The sequence below is a fragment of the Sinohyriopsis cumingii genome, chromosome 7, assembly GCF_028554795.1.
Source record: "Sinohyriopsis cumingii isolate HCF-2022 chromosome 7, ASM2855479v2, whole genome shotgun sequence".
Classification (NCBI taxonomy): Eukaryota; Metazoa; Mollusca; class Bivalvia; order Unionida; family Unionidae; genus Sinohyriopsis; species Sinohyriopsis cumingii.
The window spans coordinates 41,236,028-41,253,630 of NC_142967.1; the positions used below are offsets into that span (position 1 = coordinate 41,236,028).

The 17,603-nt window shown below is 34.6% G+C and overlaps 1 protein-coding gene across 1 annotated transcript; it reads right to left on the bottom strand.

Annotated features, from left to right (window-relative positions):
• Positions 1-11,660: 11,660 nt before the first annotated feature.
• LOC149795097 (tauPI-stichotoxin-Hcr2d-like) lies at positions 11,661-16,736 on the bottom strand. Its single transcript, XM_089964800.1, has 3 exons — positions 16,645-16,736; positions 13,507-13,617; positions 11,661-12,048 (listed from the first exon to the last, which is right to left on the bottom strand). Exons 2-3 carry the CDS (start codon positions 13,553-13,555, stop codon positions 11,870-11,872), a joined length of 228 nt encoding a protein of 75 aa, XP_089820926.1. The 5' UTR covers positions 13,556-13,617; positions 16,645-16,736; the 3' UTR covers positions 11,661-11,869.
• Between the last annotated feature and the right edge of the window lie 867 nt (positions 16,737-17,603).

A 17,603-nucleotide genomic window follows, 5' to 3' on the forward strand; every position in this document is an offset into this window, starting at 1 on the left:
GACTATGACACTTTATTTGCAAACTCAGTCATGATGACTGTGACAATTATATGTATTTACTAAGAGTGTTCCAGCTACAGGCTATATTGTGTGGCCTGCACTCATACAAAAGTCACTTCTATAATTCTAGCATAATGACTATAATATATTTCACATATGGCCCACATGTTTTACATTTTGATCCATGTGGCCAAGTGTTAACGATACTGGACCACTCTGGACTAAGTCATTAAGACAAGCACACATGTATGGACTAAGACAATTTAAGACTGGTGTGTGGACTAAGTCATGAAAAAGTCATTAAGACTATGACACATACATGTTTGGAGTAAGTAATTAAGACTATGACATATATGTATAGTCTAAGTCACTAAGACTGATACCTTGTGGACAAGTTGTTAAGACTATGACACTTTATTCATGGATGAAGTCATTAAGACTATGACATGTATGGTCTAAGTCATTAAGACTGGCACATTGTGGACTAAATCATTATGACTATGACACATACATGGATGGACTAAGTGATTAAGACTGACACTTACACTCATGGACTAAGTCATTAAGACTATGACATTTAACATATATGGAATAAGTCATCCAGAATATGACATTTAACATATATGGACTAAGTGATTAAGACTGAAACTTACATGGATGGACTAAGTGATTATTACTGACACTTACATGGATGGACTAAGTGATTAAGACTATGATACTTACATGTAGGGATTAAGTCATTAAGACTATGACATTTAACATATATGGAATAGGTCATTAAGACTATGCCACTTTCATGTATGGACTTATTCATTAAGACTATGACACATACATGGATGGACTAAGTAATTAAGACTATGACATTTAACATGTATGGAATAGGTCATTAAGACTTTGCCACTTTCATGTATGGACTTAGTCATTAAGACTATGACACTTACATGGATGGACTAAGTAATTAAGACTATGACATTTAACATGTATGGTCTAAGTGATTAAGACTATGACACTTATGTGGATGGACTAAGGGATTAAAACTATGACAATTAAATGTATGGATAAAGTCATTAAGACCATGCCATTTAACATATATGGAATAAGTCATTAAGACTATGACACTTAACATGCATGGACTAAGTCATTAAAGTGTTTGCTGTTTGTGAATCATCACTAATAGAATGTCACAGGGAAGAAGGTTTCTACTGAGTTGCTGCATTTGGACAATGCAGAGATTTGATAGTTTTATCTTAGATTTTAAACAGTCATTGTAATTCCAACATATAAAATTAAAACTAATGCAGTCTGATATATTGTTTCAGTCCCTTGATTTTCAAAGTACATCCTCACACATGTGTCATCTGTGTGAGAGTTAAATTCTTGCAGAGTTTTGGATCATCTCAATATGGGGGTTCAATAAAATTTGACTTATGACTTTGTATAAATGACACAATGAAAGAGTTTGATTTCCAGTGTTTCATAACATCATTTGCAAGAGTTATGACCCTTGATTGCCTGTCCAGCTGTGTTTGGTTATTACAACATATCTGGACTAAGGTAGTTAGATTCAACCAAATTTATTATATTTCTTTACACTGACAAGTTCAGACTGCTCTGGCGTCCTAAGTGGCCCCTGATTTCCCACACACAATTTTGGTTTCTGCCGCTTTAATAAGGTTTGATTTCAACCCTATTCACTATTCTGCTTTATATTCGTGATACATTTAACAAGTTTGATTTCTATTGTTCTGTGACATCTGTTACAGACATCATGTTCCCTGATTGCCAGTTGTACAGACTTTATTTTTTGCAGCATGTCTCTGAGTTGTTGGATTTCATCCAGATTTAGGATGTAGCTTTATATTAATTCATTTCTGAAAGTTTAAAATTTACAACATGAGGACATTTTTGATACAGGAGTTATGGCACCTGACAAATCCATCTTTTCTGCACCATAATTTTGCACAATGTAACTTTACAATGATTTTGTTGTATTTAAACAGTTTTGTTATGCTGCTTTATTTTGATGAAAGCTTGAACCATTTTGATTTCCAGTATTCAGGGAATCACTTAGTTACAGTACCATTAGCCAAATGCCCTGAACAGCCATCTGCATCATTTACTGTACTAAGGGTTGTTGGATTTCGCCCAGACAAGCTTTATACTGATGGACCTTTGAAAGAGTCTGATTTCCAGCATGATACATAATAAGACGTGTTATGACCTCTGATTTCCCTTCCTGCTGATTTATATGGTTTCCACATCATGATGCTACTGGCTTGATTTCTACAGCATCCCATGATGTACCAGGTTGAGGGCTGTATATCTTTTTGACCTTAATTACTACAGCATCCAATCATATACTGGGTTGAGGGTTTTCCATCTTCCAGGCCTTGATTTCTACAGCATCCCATCATGTACTGAGTGAGGGTTGTCTGTCTGGTTGGCCTTGATGTCTACAGCATCCCAGCGTGTACTGGGTGAGGGTTGCCCATCTGCCTGGCCTTCATTTGTACAGCATCCGACCACATACTGGGTTGAGGGTTGTACATCTGCCTCGCCTTGATTTCAACAGTATCCTATCGTTTACTGGGTTGAGGTTTGTGCATCTTTCTGGCCTTGATTTTTACAGCATTCCATCATGTACAGGGTTTAGCGTTGTCCATCTGCCTGGCCTTCATTTCTACAGTATCCAATCATTTACTGGTTTGAGGATTGTCCATCTGATTGGCCTTGATTTCTACAGCATCCTATCATGTACTTGGTTAAGCATTTTCCATCGTTCTGGCCTTCATTTCTACAGCATCCCATCATGTACTGGGTTGAGGTTTGTCTATCTTCCGGGCCTGATTTCAACTGCATTCCATCATGTACTGGGTTGTGGGTTGTCCATCTGCCTGGCCTTGATTTCTACAGCATCCATCATGTTCTTGGCCTTGATTTTTTCATCATCCCATCCTGTATTGAGTTCAAGGTTGTCCGTCTTTCTGGCCCTTATTACTACAGCATCCCATCATGTACAGGGTTTAGGATTGTCCATCTCACAGGCCTTGATTTCTGCAGCATCCCATCGTGTACTGGGTTGAGAGTCGTACATCCTGTTTGCCTTGATTTCTGCATCATCCAATCATGTACTGGGTTGAGGGTTGTCTATCTGCTTGGCCTTGATGTCTACAGCATCCCAGCGTGTACTGGGTTGAAGGATGTCTATCTGGTTGGCCTTGATTTCTACAGCATCCCATCATGTACTGAGTGAGGTTTGTCTATCTGGTTGGCCTTGATGTCTACTGCATCCGACCATATACTGGGTTGAAGGTTGTCCATCATCCTGGCCTTGATTTATACAGCATCTTATCATGTTCTGGGCTGATGATTGTCAATCTGCCTAGCCTTCATTTATATAGCATCCCATCATATACAGGGTTGAGGGTTGTCCATCTGCCTAGCCTTATTGTCTACAGCATCAGACCATATACTGGGTTGAAGATTGTTCATCATTGTGGCCTTCATTTCTACAGCATCTTATCATGTACTGGGTTGAGGATTGTCCATCTGCCTGGCCTTCATTTCGACAGCATCCCATCGTGTACTAGTTTGAGAGTTGTCCATCATTCTGGCCTTCATTTCTACAGCATCCCATCATGTACTTGTTTGAGAGTTGTCCATCATTCTGGCTTTCATTTCTACAGCATGCCATCATTTACTGGGTGAGGGTTGTCCATATGCATTGCCTTGATTTTTACAGCATCCCATCATGTACGGGGTTGAAGTTTGTTGATCTTCTTGGCCTTGATTTCTACAGCCTCCTATCATGTACTGGGTTGAGGTTTGAGGGTTGTCCATCTTTCTAGCCTTCATTTCTACATCATCCCATCAAGTACTGGGTTCAGGGTTATCCACTGGCCTGGCCTTGATTTCTACAGCATCCTGTCATGTACTGGCTTGAAGGTTTTCCATCTTTTGGGCCTTCATTTTTGCTATAGCAACACATCATTTACTTGGTGTGGGTTGTCCACCTGCCTGTCCTTGATTTCTACAGCATCCTGTCATTTACTGAGTTGAGTGTTGTCCATTTTATTGGCCTTGATTTCTGCAGAATCCCATCATGTACTGTGTTGAGGGGTGTCCATCTTCCTGGCTTTGATTTCTACAGCATCCCATCATGTACAGGGTTAAAGGTTGTCCATCTTCTTGGCCTTCATGTCTACAGCATCCCTTCATGTACAGAGTTTAAGGTTGTCCATCTTTCTGGCCTTAATTACTACAGCACCTCATCATGTACAGAGGTGAGGGTTGTCCATCTGCTTGGCCTTGATTTCTACAGCATCCTATCAATCATGTATAGGGGTTGAGAGTTGTCAAACTTCCTGGTTTTCGTTTGAACAGCAATACATTGTTAAGGGTTGTTAAATTTCCATTGGCATGCACTTTTATACTGATGAGACACTGGATGATCAATTTAGTTGAGTTGTTGACACTGATTTTCCATCTTCTTAAATGTTTTTGTTGTTGTTGTTTTCTTAAACATAACTTTTCTAAGGAATTGTGGAATTCAACCAAACTTTAGAATGCACCTTGGTGTTGATAAGATCTTGAATGCATTTTCCTTTCAACGACATCATTGAGATTTGTTATTACCCTTGATCAATGACGTGATAGTTTACGTCATGTACAGCTGTTATTACCCATGATTAATGACGTTATTGACCGGTGTTTTTACCTTTGTTCATTTAGATCATTGACAGATGTTATTACCTTGCTCATTGACATGATTGTACGGTGTTATTACCCGTGATCAGTGCCATCATTAACAGGTGTTGTCACACTAGATCATTTACATCATTGATAAGTAAGTATTATTCATGATCAATACTGTCACTGACAGGTGTTTTTACCCATGATAATTTTCATTATTGACAAGTGTTATTACTCTTGATCTGTGACATCACTGACATTTGTCATTACCCATGATGATTAATGATATCATTGACATGTGTTATTACCTTGATCATTTGCATCATTGACAGTTTTATCACCAATGATCAATGACATCATTAACAGGTGTTGTCACCCTAGATCATTTACATCATTGACAGGTATTGTTCATGATCTGTAATGTCATTGATAGGTGTTATTAGCTGTGATCATTTACATGACTGACAGATGATACTACCTATGATCATGTACATCATTGATTACTGTTATTACCCCTGACTGTGTTAGCTTTACTTTTCCAAAGATTGATTTCAGCCATGTACGGCATGCACCTTTTTGAGACCTTGAATGCATTTGATAGGTCAGTTTCACAATGCTTGAAAATAATGATCTCGCGTTATCTCGCAAAATCTCGAAACTCCAAAACGATTCGCTAACTCCTGGGAGATTGATATTATATTCTGGCCTTATTTGTATTAGGAAAAAATATACATGTATGCATCAAGCATGTTTTTATGTATATCAGATATCTAGTGAAAACACAAAGCATACAGCTTCAAATTTTGGAAGGCTATGCAGTGCAAAAACATTGAAAGTTTTGTGAAAATCATTTCATATTCAGCCTTTATTTTAAAGCATTTAAATAGTGCCATGACAATGAATTATTTGTAATAAGAGTAGGTTTTTAATGTACAATGTGGTTTATTTTAAGAAATGGAGCTAAAAAGAACAGCTTTTTGCAAAACGGAATTATTTCCCTTTTTTATTAAATTTGCGAAATAACTCTTAATTCAGAATTATTGAACATAATTTTCTTGAATTATTTATCGTTTTTATTTAAAGAAACATTAAAAATATTGTGACCTTTCATGATATATAGATTATAAATACATTTTGTGCAAAATATAAATGCCTGGTATGTGAATTGCTGTCAAAACTCTAGAGAAAAAAATTAGATAAAAGAATGTATTGCCTAAATTTAAATGAAAGAATGTATTGTTTATTAAAATAATGCTAGATATTTTTTTAAATCTATTCTTTTTTCATGTAATTTTTTTTTGGAAATCTTTATGCGAAATGTGATCGTAAAATATACATATTTTTTCCAAAAATTATTCCTACTATTTAATGTTATGTTACCTAAAACTTTATGCAATTAATAGCTACGTAATTGTAAATTGAAGAGAGCAAACAGTCATGAATTTCAATCATATTGTACATTATTATGTTCAGCAAACTGGAAAATTGGCGTGAAATATGACACTGGAATGATGGTAGTTTATGATATTTTTTGATAAGAAATCAGTAAAATCGTGAACTTAAAGAATAGGTTTGTTATTTAAGTTTAAGGTATACATCTTTTGTTTCAAACTTTTTCTGATTGTTACAAATGTAAATTCGTAATTTGAATGGAATTTTGTGCAAACTAAACAAGAAGAAAATATGAAAACGGAGCACTGGTTGAGGTCGAGAAAAGATTCATATTTATTTTCCAAGTCAGCCCTGGTTTTGGAGCATGTGGAGATGGAAAAGTATTTGATGTTGATGACAGTAGTTAAGAGTGGTTAGGAGTTAAGTGTCCAGAGCAGGAATGTTTATTAAAGAGTAGTTTCTGTTTTAAAGGTTAGTATAGTTTAACTATTTCTTGTGGATTGTGACAGATTGTTGCATGAGTTGGAACATGTTTGATAAATAAGATTTTTTTAAACAAAGAGCTTTTACATTGTTATTGAGTTTCTCCGATTATAAGGCACTGTGTCTCGTGAACAAGTTGGGTGTAAATCAATCACATAATCCAGAGACTGGTTGCTGATAAGTTTTATAAAAGGTGCAGATATTCTTTTGTGTTTTGTCTCTCTGCTAGAGTAGGCCATGCAGTTTCAACATAAAGTTGTTCTCTTCTGGTAAATCTTGTTTGCCTAGAAACTATTTGTTTGATTAAAATTATCGATAGCACAGTTCATTTAAATAGGAAACAACCATTTCTTTCAAACTTGAACAACTACTTCCAACGCCAGTCTCCACTTCATGGTCAATGTAAACAACCTACACCCAGCAGTGAAAGTTACGTGTTGATTTTCAATGATTAATATCGGAAATGGCAACTCATCCAACAAACAAATTGTAAAATGGGTCTATTTTCAGATTTCTACAGTATCATTTAGAAATGTTTTGTCATTGGATTGCCCATCATGCTAACTTTTATTTCCAAAGTATAATTTCATGAAGGAATGTTGGATGCCAGTTAAATGTATTATTGACTTTTATATTGATAAAACCTTGACTATATTGGATTTCCAGCACTGAACTCCATGATTAGGATGACATAAGGGCTATTAATACCCATTTTGTCTTACGTTATCCTACAAAGACTAGTCAGTTTAATTGATTATCGCATGTACTCTATTATAAATCGAGTAAGATTGCAAAGATCGTGATTCGATATATCATAAAGCTCCTGCAGATGAGGGTTTATGTTTTTTTTATACTGATTATTCCCAACAAACAGCACAGAACCTGATTTTCATTAGTTATTTCTACTTCTTGTATTTGAACTGATACACCAGTGTCATGGACACATTTATCAACCTTAAAACCTCTGATTTTGTTTCCTTCATAAAAGACAAAAAATAATGCAACTGTTGAATTCATGTTTTTATCAGCTTTGATCGTTGTACACAGAGATATAACCACGACAGCCGCCCTGGGCTGGTCTGTACAGGAGTTGAATCCTCAAACCACTGGTTGTAAGTTGGGCAGGATTATTGTTTGTATTTGGTAATTACCTGAAAAGTTACTGTAACATGTAAAGACATTGACAAACAAATTCATCATTGCTGCAGATGAGTCGCAAATTTTGTCATTTTACTTTCACCTGTTTTACATGTACTGTGGTAAATTATGATCTCAATGATTACAATTTAATGCCTTTCTTGTACCAGTTGTCATTTTTTCTTGTTATTTCCACAATTAGACGATTAGACCTCTTTCAGCGATTGCACATTTTGAATCACCTGCATTGGTTTTAAACAGTCCTGGAATGGAATTTTACTGATACTTTAGTTGGAATTTACTGGATAAATCAATTTCAAGTTTCATTATGGCGTTGATGCAAATCCGGGAAAACTGCAGAAAATTACTGTCATTGCCCTCACAACAACCATACACGAAATTCTCACATCTTGTGGTATTAGCATTGTAGTTCCAGCGTTTGAAATATCCACGGCATGGTCCTGAATCTTCGAATCTAAAGCACTCTGAGAGAAAATGTAACAAATATGTTATATTAGTTAAATTTCATTGTGAATTCAGATATAAAATGTCAAGATCTAGCAAGGATGTTTTTGGTGTTTCTCAGCCGCTGCAAACGCATATATAGAGTTGTTCGTTCACCCATTCTCTGTGAGACAAGCCAATGAAAAATGTTCCTCTCACATTATTCTTGAAAAAAAGGATGTTACAAAATGGAGATAAAAATATATTCTGAAGAAGAAAAAGAGGATGAAGAAGAACGATACAAAAAGCAATAGCTACAACACAAGGACAACAACACACAAAGCTAACCAACTGAAATTTTACTTATTATTATTTTATGGGGGAGGTATTTTATTGATAACCGAAAGATATTTTAGGACACACAGTACTAATGGTATGGAAAAATGGGAACCAGCCTGGAAATGGGTGAACCTAAGATAGAGTATATATGGGTTAGGCTGACTATGATTGACTAATAGTGTAAGTTATGTTGTAGGAAAAAAGATCTTTTGAGAGCTTATCCTAATTGTAAGTGAAAAAAATAGAGACATTGTTTTATTGATGGAATTTCAGTCCTTTAACAGTTTTGACTTTGGGACACTCATTACTAAAATTAGCACCTGACTCTTTGGTGCGGAATTGAAAGCACATGTTTCAAACACATGCAGGTCCAGAAAATGCCGCGGCTCATATCCTCTCCTCTACACAGAAGCTGGCTACCAGGTTTCATTTATACTGATAAATATAGGTTTGATCATGAGGACTCACAAATTTTAAGTTATTGAATTTTTAATATCATGGTGTTTGCATAGGTTTACTATGGGAACTGAATTAATACCGTGAGTCCTATAACTCACGTTTTCTACTCCTCGCGAATTAACGCAATCTAAAGTCTTAGGCGAGATTAGTGTATCCTGAGGTCCACTGGTTTTACGTTCATTCGTGTTTTTACGTTACTTCTAGTAGAGATGCCAGTTGATCTCGGTAGAGACGACTAAAGGTGAAATGCTAGTAAATTACAATGAGACTCAACGGTATACTAATATTACGGATTATTAACAATGCTATTAATCTTCATGATGAATTAAATGAAATCGCACGATATACTCAGAAAGCAATATAATCAATTATGCCCCACAAATATTACAACAGAATGTCACGAGAATGAGGCGTCAATCACATTTAAGTTTAGTGTTTTTATGATGTCATTCACGAGTAATTAATTCAGTAATGATAGAGTGGAGGGAATGTAGATGGATACGATACGTATCTATCATTTTTATGAGGCTGGTTTTATTCATTTATCGTATATATATATATATATATATATATATATATATATATATATATATATATATATATATATATATATATATACATATACACATGTATGTATAAAGAGAGAGAGAGAGAGAGGTAGAGAGAGAGAGAGTTGCTACGCTCCGAAATATCAGCGTATCAACAGTTTTAAAGTGATTCACATGTAACAAATCCATCTGTCTATGATCCACTGACATTTGCAATTTATCAGATAGCTCTTACGCGTTACATTTAGTTTGTGAAGCTTTGATATGTTTGATATATCGACATGTTAAGATATTACTTTATGTGAATCTGATTGGTCCAAATAAGCCCGCGCAATTTTTGCGCAATATCCCGATTGGCTGCTATAGGGGACATTTTCCTTGCCGAACCTTCTGGAACATTCGTTTTACTATTACTATCAACATTTATCGGCCTTCTTTTGAACCGATTGCACAAGTGGCATTGAGGAAGAAACAAAGGCTACATCTGTCGGAATATGGCCATTTTAGCTCAAGGGAGCTCGTTACAAATGAAATTAAAGGTATCGTTCACTGAAAAGAGTACGGGGATGGGTGCAAACCTATAACAGGCACTCCGCATATTTGACAAGCGTACTTTGAACATTAATCTACAGGAGTAAATAAATGTCGACAGATGCCAGTCTCTCGACTGACAGAAAGTTATCTAACCACATCTTCCAAATCGACGTAAATATCCTGGTAACAAAACTATAATTATTATTCTCAACATTTTCACTCTAGATATAATACAATTTCTCCATGCATTATTCAACACATCCCCTTCATATTTATATCAAACAACTGGAATGCAACGTTTTCTACCATATACAATACTGCATCAATAGTAGTGGAAATATCACATTCAATGTGGAAACATTGTAGACATTCTCGTCGAACTGGATGGAAATGGCGCGTCTAACCTGATCTGATTGAACCATGTGACATAACACAGGAACTTCCATCAGAGATCCAGTGTTGGGAAAATTACGTCTGTGTTAAATTTCTGTCGATTTGAAAGGTCAGTTGCACTTTGAATTATAATTTGTAAAAATATATATTTTTAAATTTTGCTAGTTATATACTATGCGTTGTATATTCAGATAGCTCCTGGGACTATTCTTTTCACGCGCAACAGTTGAAAGTTGCAGCGTCTACAAGAATAAACAAAATTATTTCTTCTTCTCTTTAAACTGTTTGCATGACGATAAAACCTATGTGACAGATATAATCTTAAATGGGTTATGGTTTAACATTCAATTTATGAAATTCGTTGAATAATGCCCAGCTTTTGCGAGCCAATGCTGGCAAAAGATGAAAATTATTAACTTATTTCAGACATTCAGAATTAAATCGTTACTCATTTGAGATCCTCTTTATATTTCCGTAGTGGCCCAGTGGTTAGAGCGTCCGCCTCGTATGCGGAAGGTCGCGGGTTCGAACCCCGACCGAGTCATACCAAAGGCTAACAGAAATGGTACTAACAGCTGCCTCGTTTGGCGCTCAGCTTTTAGAGGCTGGTGTTAGGACTTGTCGGCCTAGTGTCAGGATATGACTAGGTGGAACATGATGCTACATGTCTGCGGCATGATGCCCCAGTGCTAGACATGACTAAACACTGACTGATTCATTGTTAATGCTACATTCAAAATCCAAATCACACACACACACATTTATTTATAACGTCATCAACTCATGGCCACATCATATTGCCATTAGATAATCAACGTATGCATTATGAGGAAACCAAAAAAGAAAACATCAAGTTGTATCAGAAATCTCCCCTCCCCTCTTTTTTATGAGAATCCAAGAAAGAAGACGTCAAGTTGTAACAGAAATCTTTCCTCCCCGTTTTTTAAGTTTTATAAACGCGAATTTAAGAAAGACGACTCCGAGTTATAATTGTGATCCTTTTGCTTTAACAACTATCGCTCTGCAGACGAACGATCCATCCTTTCGTATTGTCAGTGTCAGATATTTTAAGATCAAAATCAAGTTAATAACTCAAATAGACTAATTTATAAGTTATACAAGCAATGTTTGATGTTAAAGTGGAAATAGAAAAATAAAGAAGTGGCAATTACAAGGACCTTTGTATCAAATACGAATACTATATCCAAGTACAATAACTTTTGCAATAGGAAACAAAAGGACAGTTAGACGGTGCATTTAATGCTGCTTCATTTAGCAAAACGTTTTTCACAAGTTTGATTACTATGATCGTGAACAAATTAATTGCAAGGTTTTGCCTTTATGGTCCTGAAAAAGGCTGTTGCATGTTTAACTACTATGGTATAAAAAGTCCATTACAAGTTTAATTATTATGGTCCTTAAAAAGACCATTACAAGTTTAACTGCTGTCATTGTGAAACGCCTATGAAGCCACATTCATTATAGCATTGCCAACTAGACTCAAAATTGTTGTCGTTGCCTTCGCAGCCTCCATACAGGAACTGCTCACATCTGCCTGTAAGGGAGTTGTAATACCAACGCCAGAAAAGAGGAAAACACGGCCCAGAAACTGGTCGCCTTAAACATCCTGTAGGAAAATAGATAGAATTACAACAGCACGAATTTACAAAGATATGTTCAGTAATACAGTGTCTAGGCAGTTGCTCTGTTAATATAATCAGCTCGTGATGAATCACTACCTAAAGGTATCCTCACGGGTTAATTTTTGGCAGACATATGGTGAATTAGCATGAGGAATGAATATATAATATGAAATCCAATCCACTACATAACAAGGAACCAAATGGATTTGCACACGAAAACACACTAAGCTATCAGAACGTAGTACCTTTATGTTTTCAAGGGTATCTTGCATGTTAACATCATCTCAATGCAGTTTACAATTACCAATGTTTGTAAGTGTATACAACGCATCTGAATGGTCTGCATCAGATAATACGATGGGAAGTTGACACAAGTATTTCATGCTATCTCTGAGACATTCTAGGGCTCACTGAAAATAGCAAATAACATGAAGTCTTCTCTTGAGATTCAAATGTTTACTAGCAATAACACTCATACCTGAAGGTAGTCGTTTTATATCAATGACTCAGAGATCTCTTTCAAGATAATACTGTCGATGAAAATCACAATAAAGTTTATTATCACCGACATGTAGATTATTTAGTTAGCAAACTATAAAAAATGGTTCATTTGCAGTGTTCACCCCAACCCCAAAATCCTTTCGGATTAGATTTCAACTTTATACAGGCTGCTAAAATTTACTTCGGTAATACCCAGTCTATATTTTTGCTTTTATTTTTTTATCTTATCCTTCCAAGATTGATCGCTTCCAGTTGGTTTGGACTTTTAAATCAGGACGTGTTTTGTTTCTGCTTTCTCCAGGTACATGTTTCAGTTTAGTTATTGTTCAAACGTTTAGATCACCTTGGTTGTTGGCCCGTGATGCTGACCAAAATGAAAACAAGGGTTTTCCCGACGCAGTATAAGTAAGGAGGTTAGATGGTCGCAACCTTTATTTCTATTTCACCATATTCATTCGTGAACAAGAGGTACTTCTAGTTGACTAATTCTTGTACGATACAGACACATTTGATGAGAACATCAAAAGACAACCCTGCTGTTGCACAAATTTCAGCGATCGAAGAGATTTACTTGAAAAAGTATATAGAAACAATTAATGTACCCTGTTTTCAAGTAGCGACCCAACAATAATTGACTTAACACAAGAATATAGTACATATATTATGAAACGTTTTATTTCAACAAAAAATAGAGCAGTTAAGGATGAAAGTACTATACTGCCTTGAGAGTCATAGAAAGCACGGTTAATAATGTATTTAGTTAACATTGTTAGCTTGCTTTGTTGGTTGTCGTCCACCTTAAGGCCGAGTGAAGAGTACCACCTTAAGGCCGCGTTAAGAGTATCACCTTAAGGCTGAGTGAAGAGTACCACCTTAAGGCTGAGGGAAGAGTACCACCTTGAGGCCGAGTGAAAACTACAAGGTTAAGATCAGATACTCACTCTTGATGCTTGGTGGGTACCAAGGACGAACAGCTTGTGAAAGCTCCATGCAGAGTATCAGGAAGCACAGAATAGATAAAGCTTTGTACTCATGGCAGGCTATTTCCTTATCTGTTAATAGAGGCAAATACATAAATGAAGTGAAAACATACGCAAGCTTGTTACGCTTAAATATGTCGCAAGTAAAAATAAGAAGCCTTTGAATGACTTTCCGTTGTATATCTAAAGATGATATCGGGCAATATACTTGCACAGAAAGATTATATAAGACAATATAGATTTTGGTAAAGAGTATATCTGTAAAGACACGTACACAAAAAAAAGCGTGCAGAGAAATATATGTACAAAGAAAGCGTATGTCGGGCAATATAGGTATAACACAGAGTATATCACACAATATAGGTACAAAGAAAGCATATGTCGTGCCGTATGATCCTCAACACTGCAACCTTCCATAATTCAAATGCTCTGGTAATGATTCATTCTTTCTTTTAAAGAGTTCAATTATCATTACATTTCAGATCTCAGAAGATTCGTGGACCAAAAGAAAAGAAAAATATCAAATCTGTTAAAGTTGCCTGCTAATTTATTATACGGAAAAGATTAATAACATATTTCTGTTCAATTGATATAATATTCTTTGCTTTTTGTATTTATGTTAAGATGTCTTTGTATTAAGGACATTTAGGTTTTCTCACAACTGTCTGCATTTACTCTCATCGTGGGTTTGTTGATAAATTATAATATGACAAAAGGAACATGATATATTTCCTGTTAACTAGATTGCTTTTTTTGTAATTTGCATTGTATATAAAATGTGATAAACTGGTTTATGAGATTCTCGCAAGACTTGTTTACAACATTCTGAAGAAAATGATATAGTTAAAAGATGCTTTTGAATTTCGCAAAGCATGAAATTTGGAAAACAGTAATTGATTCAGATAGAATAGCCATTAAGAAAATGATTTTTAATATCCGTTTGTCAGTAAGTACATAAAATATTCAGATTATTACAAAATTCATAGCCAAGGGTATCTACCATAATTAAACACCAAATGAATTTAATGAGTGTTCACTATAATTTAACACCAAATGAATTTAATGAGTATCCATTATAATTAAACACCAAATGAATTTAATGTATCCACCATAACTTAAACCAAATGAATTTAAAGGGAACCCACTATAACTAAAGACTAAATGAACTTTCCAAGTATAGTTTTTAGTTGCCTTTTAAATGAAATATCAATAATTCATAGCCCAGGCTGCCTCAGCATGTTCTTGGTAAAGGCACTTAAATCCTATTACGTCTACAACAAATGGTCAAATAAAATGATAAAAATGCCGTTGAAAACAAGCCAAGACAACCAATGTATTTGAACAGCAGTTCTGATGTTAGACCGACCAGATGTATGGATGTATCCGCATTATTCAATTTCGGGTGTACAGATGCACATATACATTTTTTAATTATTAAAATCACAGTTTTAGTGCCTCTTTTTTTCGTTTTGTATTTGTACAGTTACTGCTGAGTTTTCAAATTTAAAAATCACGATAACTGAGAGATAGATAAGGGAAAATAAAAAACCAAAAGTATCTGCATCTTGATTTTTGTCTGTTTCTATCGATTTCTTTATTGATTTCATCTAAATGCAAATTGTCGTTGATAAATAAAGACTAATGTAAGATTTTTTTTGCAAAATCGGACAGGTAGCTCTACAGAGTGTTTCATTCTTTGTCTCCATATTTCGAGAAGTTCCTTTCAAAAGTTTCCAATGTCGCACTTCGCGCACATTGATAACAGCTTCGTTCTGTATATTAGACTAGCAATTTAATATTTGAAATTCAACATTACAGTTTTTAAACATGTCCTGATCTTAATCACTGCTACTCTATTTATAAGAAATGATCACAACTGTACCTTCTTTGAGTTCTTCAAAATAACGTTATTTGTATCCTCTTTGAGTTATAAAAAATGATGCCATTTATATCCTCTTTTAGTTATTAGAAATGATCACATTTATATCCTTTTCGAGTTAGCAGAAATGATCACACATGTATCCAGTTCGAGTTATCCGAAATGTACAAAATAAAACCTATCCTTTCAGCAGAAAGATGGTCATCTTAAAATTATCCTGGTTGTAACCTAAATGTGAACTGGGGTCTGGTTTCACTAAAAGTCTCGAAGGAAAGGTGCACAATTGTTTGTTTTATTTTAAACATTTAACACGTGAAAACCATTTTATTCTTGAAAAGAAACATTTGAGAAATTCATCAATTTTGAGAAAGTTATTAAAATATCCTCAGAGATGAGACAAGACCCTTTTAAGGAGATTTCAGCTTTATATCTGTTTTTTTTTCACCTGGCGTCAGTCAAATATTATGTAAAAATAATTGCAATACAAATAAGAAATATATTCAGAACTGTGCTTGAGGATGAAATTAGTGGAATTACTGGTTGAACAATATTTTACGACAGACAGACAGTCGGAAAGAGAGAAAACGAGACTGCAGACTAACTTCGTGTACTCTCAAATGTATACATTAATCAAAGACTAAATTAAAAGATACATTAACCACTCTATATATAGCTGTCAGAGATGTTTATGTCAAAATATGTATCTACATAAAAAGCAATAAATGTACATTTTAATGCACACCATATCTAACATCTCATAGACACATGTAACATGCTGATATATGAATTAAAATGACAATATCATCTGCTATACTACTACTACTACTACTACTGCTACTACTACTACTACTAATAATAATAATAATCGTATCATGACATTTGTTAAATTTATTTCTTTTTTTTCCTTATTTTTTAATCTATTTTAACTTTCTTCCCTTTCCAATTATTTGCTTATTGATCAGTTTCAGCCATTCTCCGTTTCCAATTACATATTTATTATGCAGGAAATGGCAATGGCGAAAAACAACAGATCTTGTTTCCATTTCAACATATACATATATTCTTCGTGTGTCTTTTGTCTGCACCAGGCCCTAACATGACTTTTACAGCTCCTCAAAAGAGCAAACACAATTAACATAAATCTAGAAAATATTCATGTGTGTGTGTGTGTGTGTGTGTGTGTGTGTGTAAATATTTGTATCTATTGATAAATGTCGTACCTGACCACTCCAAGAGTTTTGCTGTGAGCAGTTTATGCTATCAGTCTGCATGTGTTACTCATTTGCAAATAAGATTTTATATAGTGTTGAAATGATTTACTGCATAGTAAAAACATACTAATACTTCATAATAAATCATGAAATTACATGCACGATATTACACAGAGCAAAGTGTTTACCTGAAATTGATGGATTGAAAACAAGAAAATTTTGAAAAAACAAAGAGATTTTTGAAGTTGCTATATCAAATTTGAAACATGGCCATGTCTTAATTGATTCTTTATTTGCTGCGCGACAGTTATAAATCAACTGTCATGACAACCAAATTGAAGTTAGTACATATAAAACTGACACCAGGTGTGAACGTTTACAGGTCGGAGAGTAACCCATGTTTATATATATATATATATATATATATATATATATATATATATATATATATATATATATATATATATATATATGAAAAATATCTCTGTGATTAAAAGACGTTTAAGTATATGGAGCACATTTTTATAGTTATTTCTTTAAATCTGCATTTATCTTCAAAGAGTCATTTACACCAAGCTGTGTAATTCGATTCATTCACGCATAGATTTGAAATTAGATTCATTTGCACCTAGCTATGTAATTACATTCATTTACACCTAACTATGTAATTACAGTCATTCACACCTAGCTATGTAATTAGATTTATTTATGCATAGCTATGTAATTAGAGTCATTTACACCAAGCTGTGTAATTGTATTCATTCACGCATAGCTATGTAATTAGATTCATTCACACCTAGCTATGTAATTAGATCCATTTACACCTATCTGTATAATTAAAATCATTTACACCAGGCTATTTAATTAGATTCATTTACACCTAGCTATGTAATTAGATTCATTCACGCAAAGTAATGTAATAAGATTCATTTACACCTAGCTAAGAAGTTAGATTCATTCACACCTAG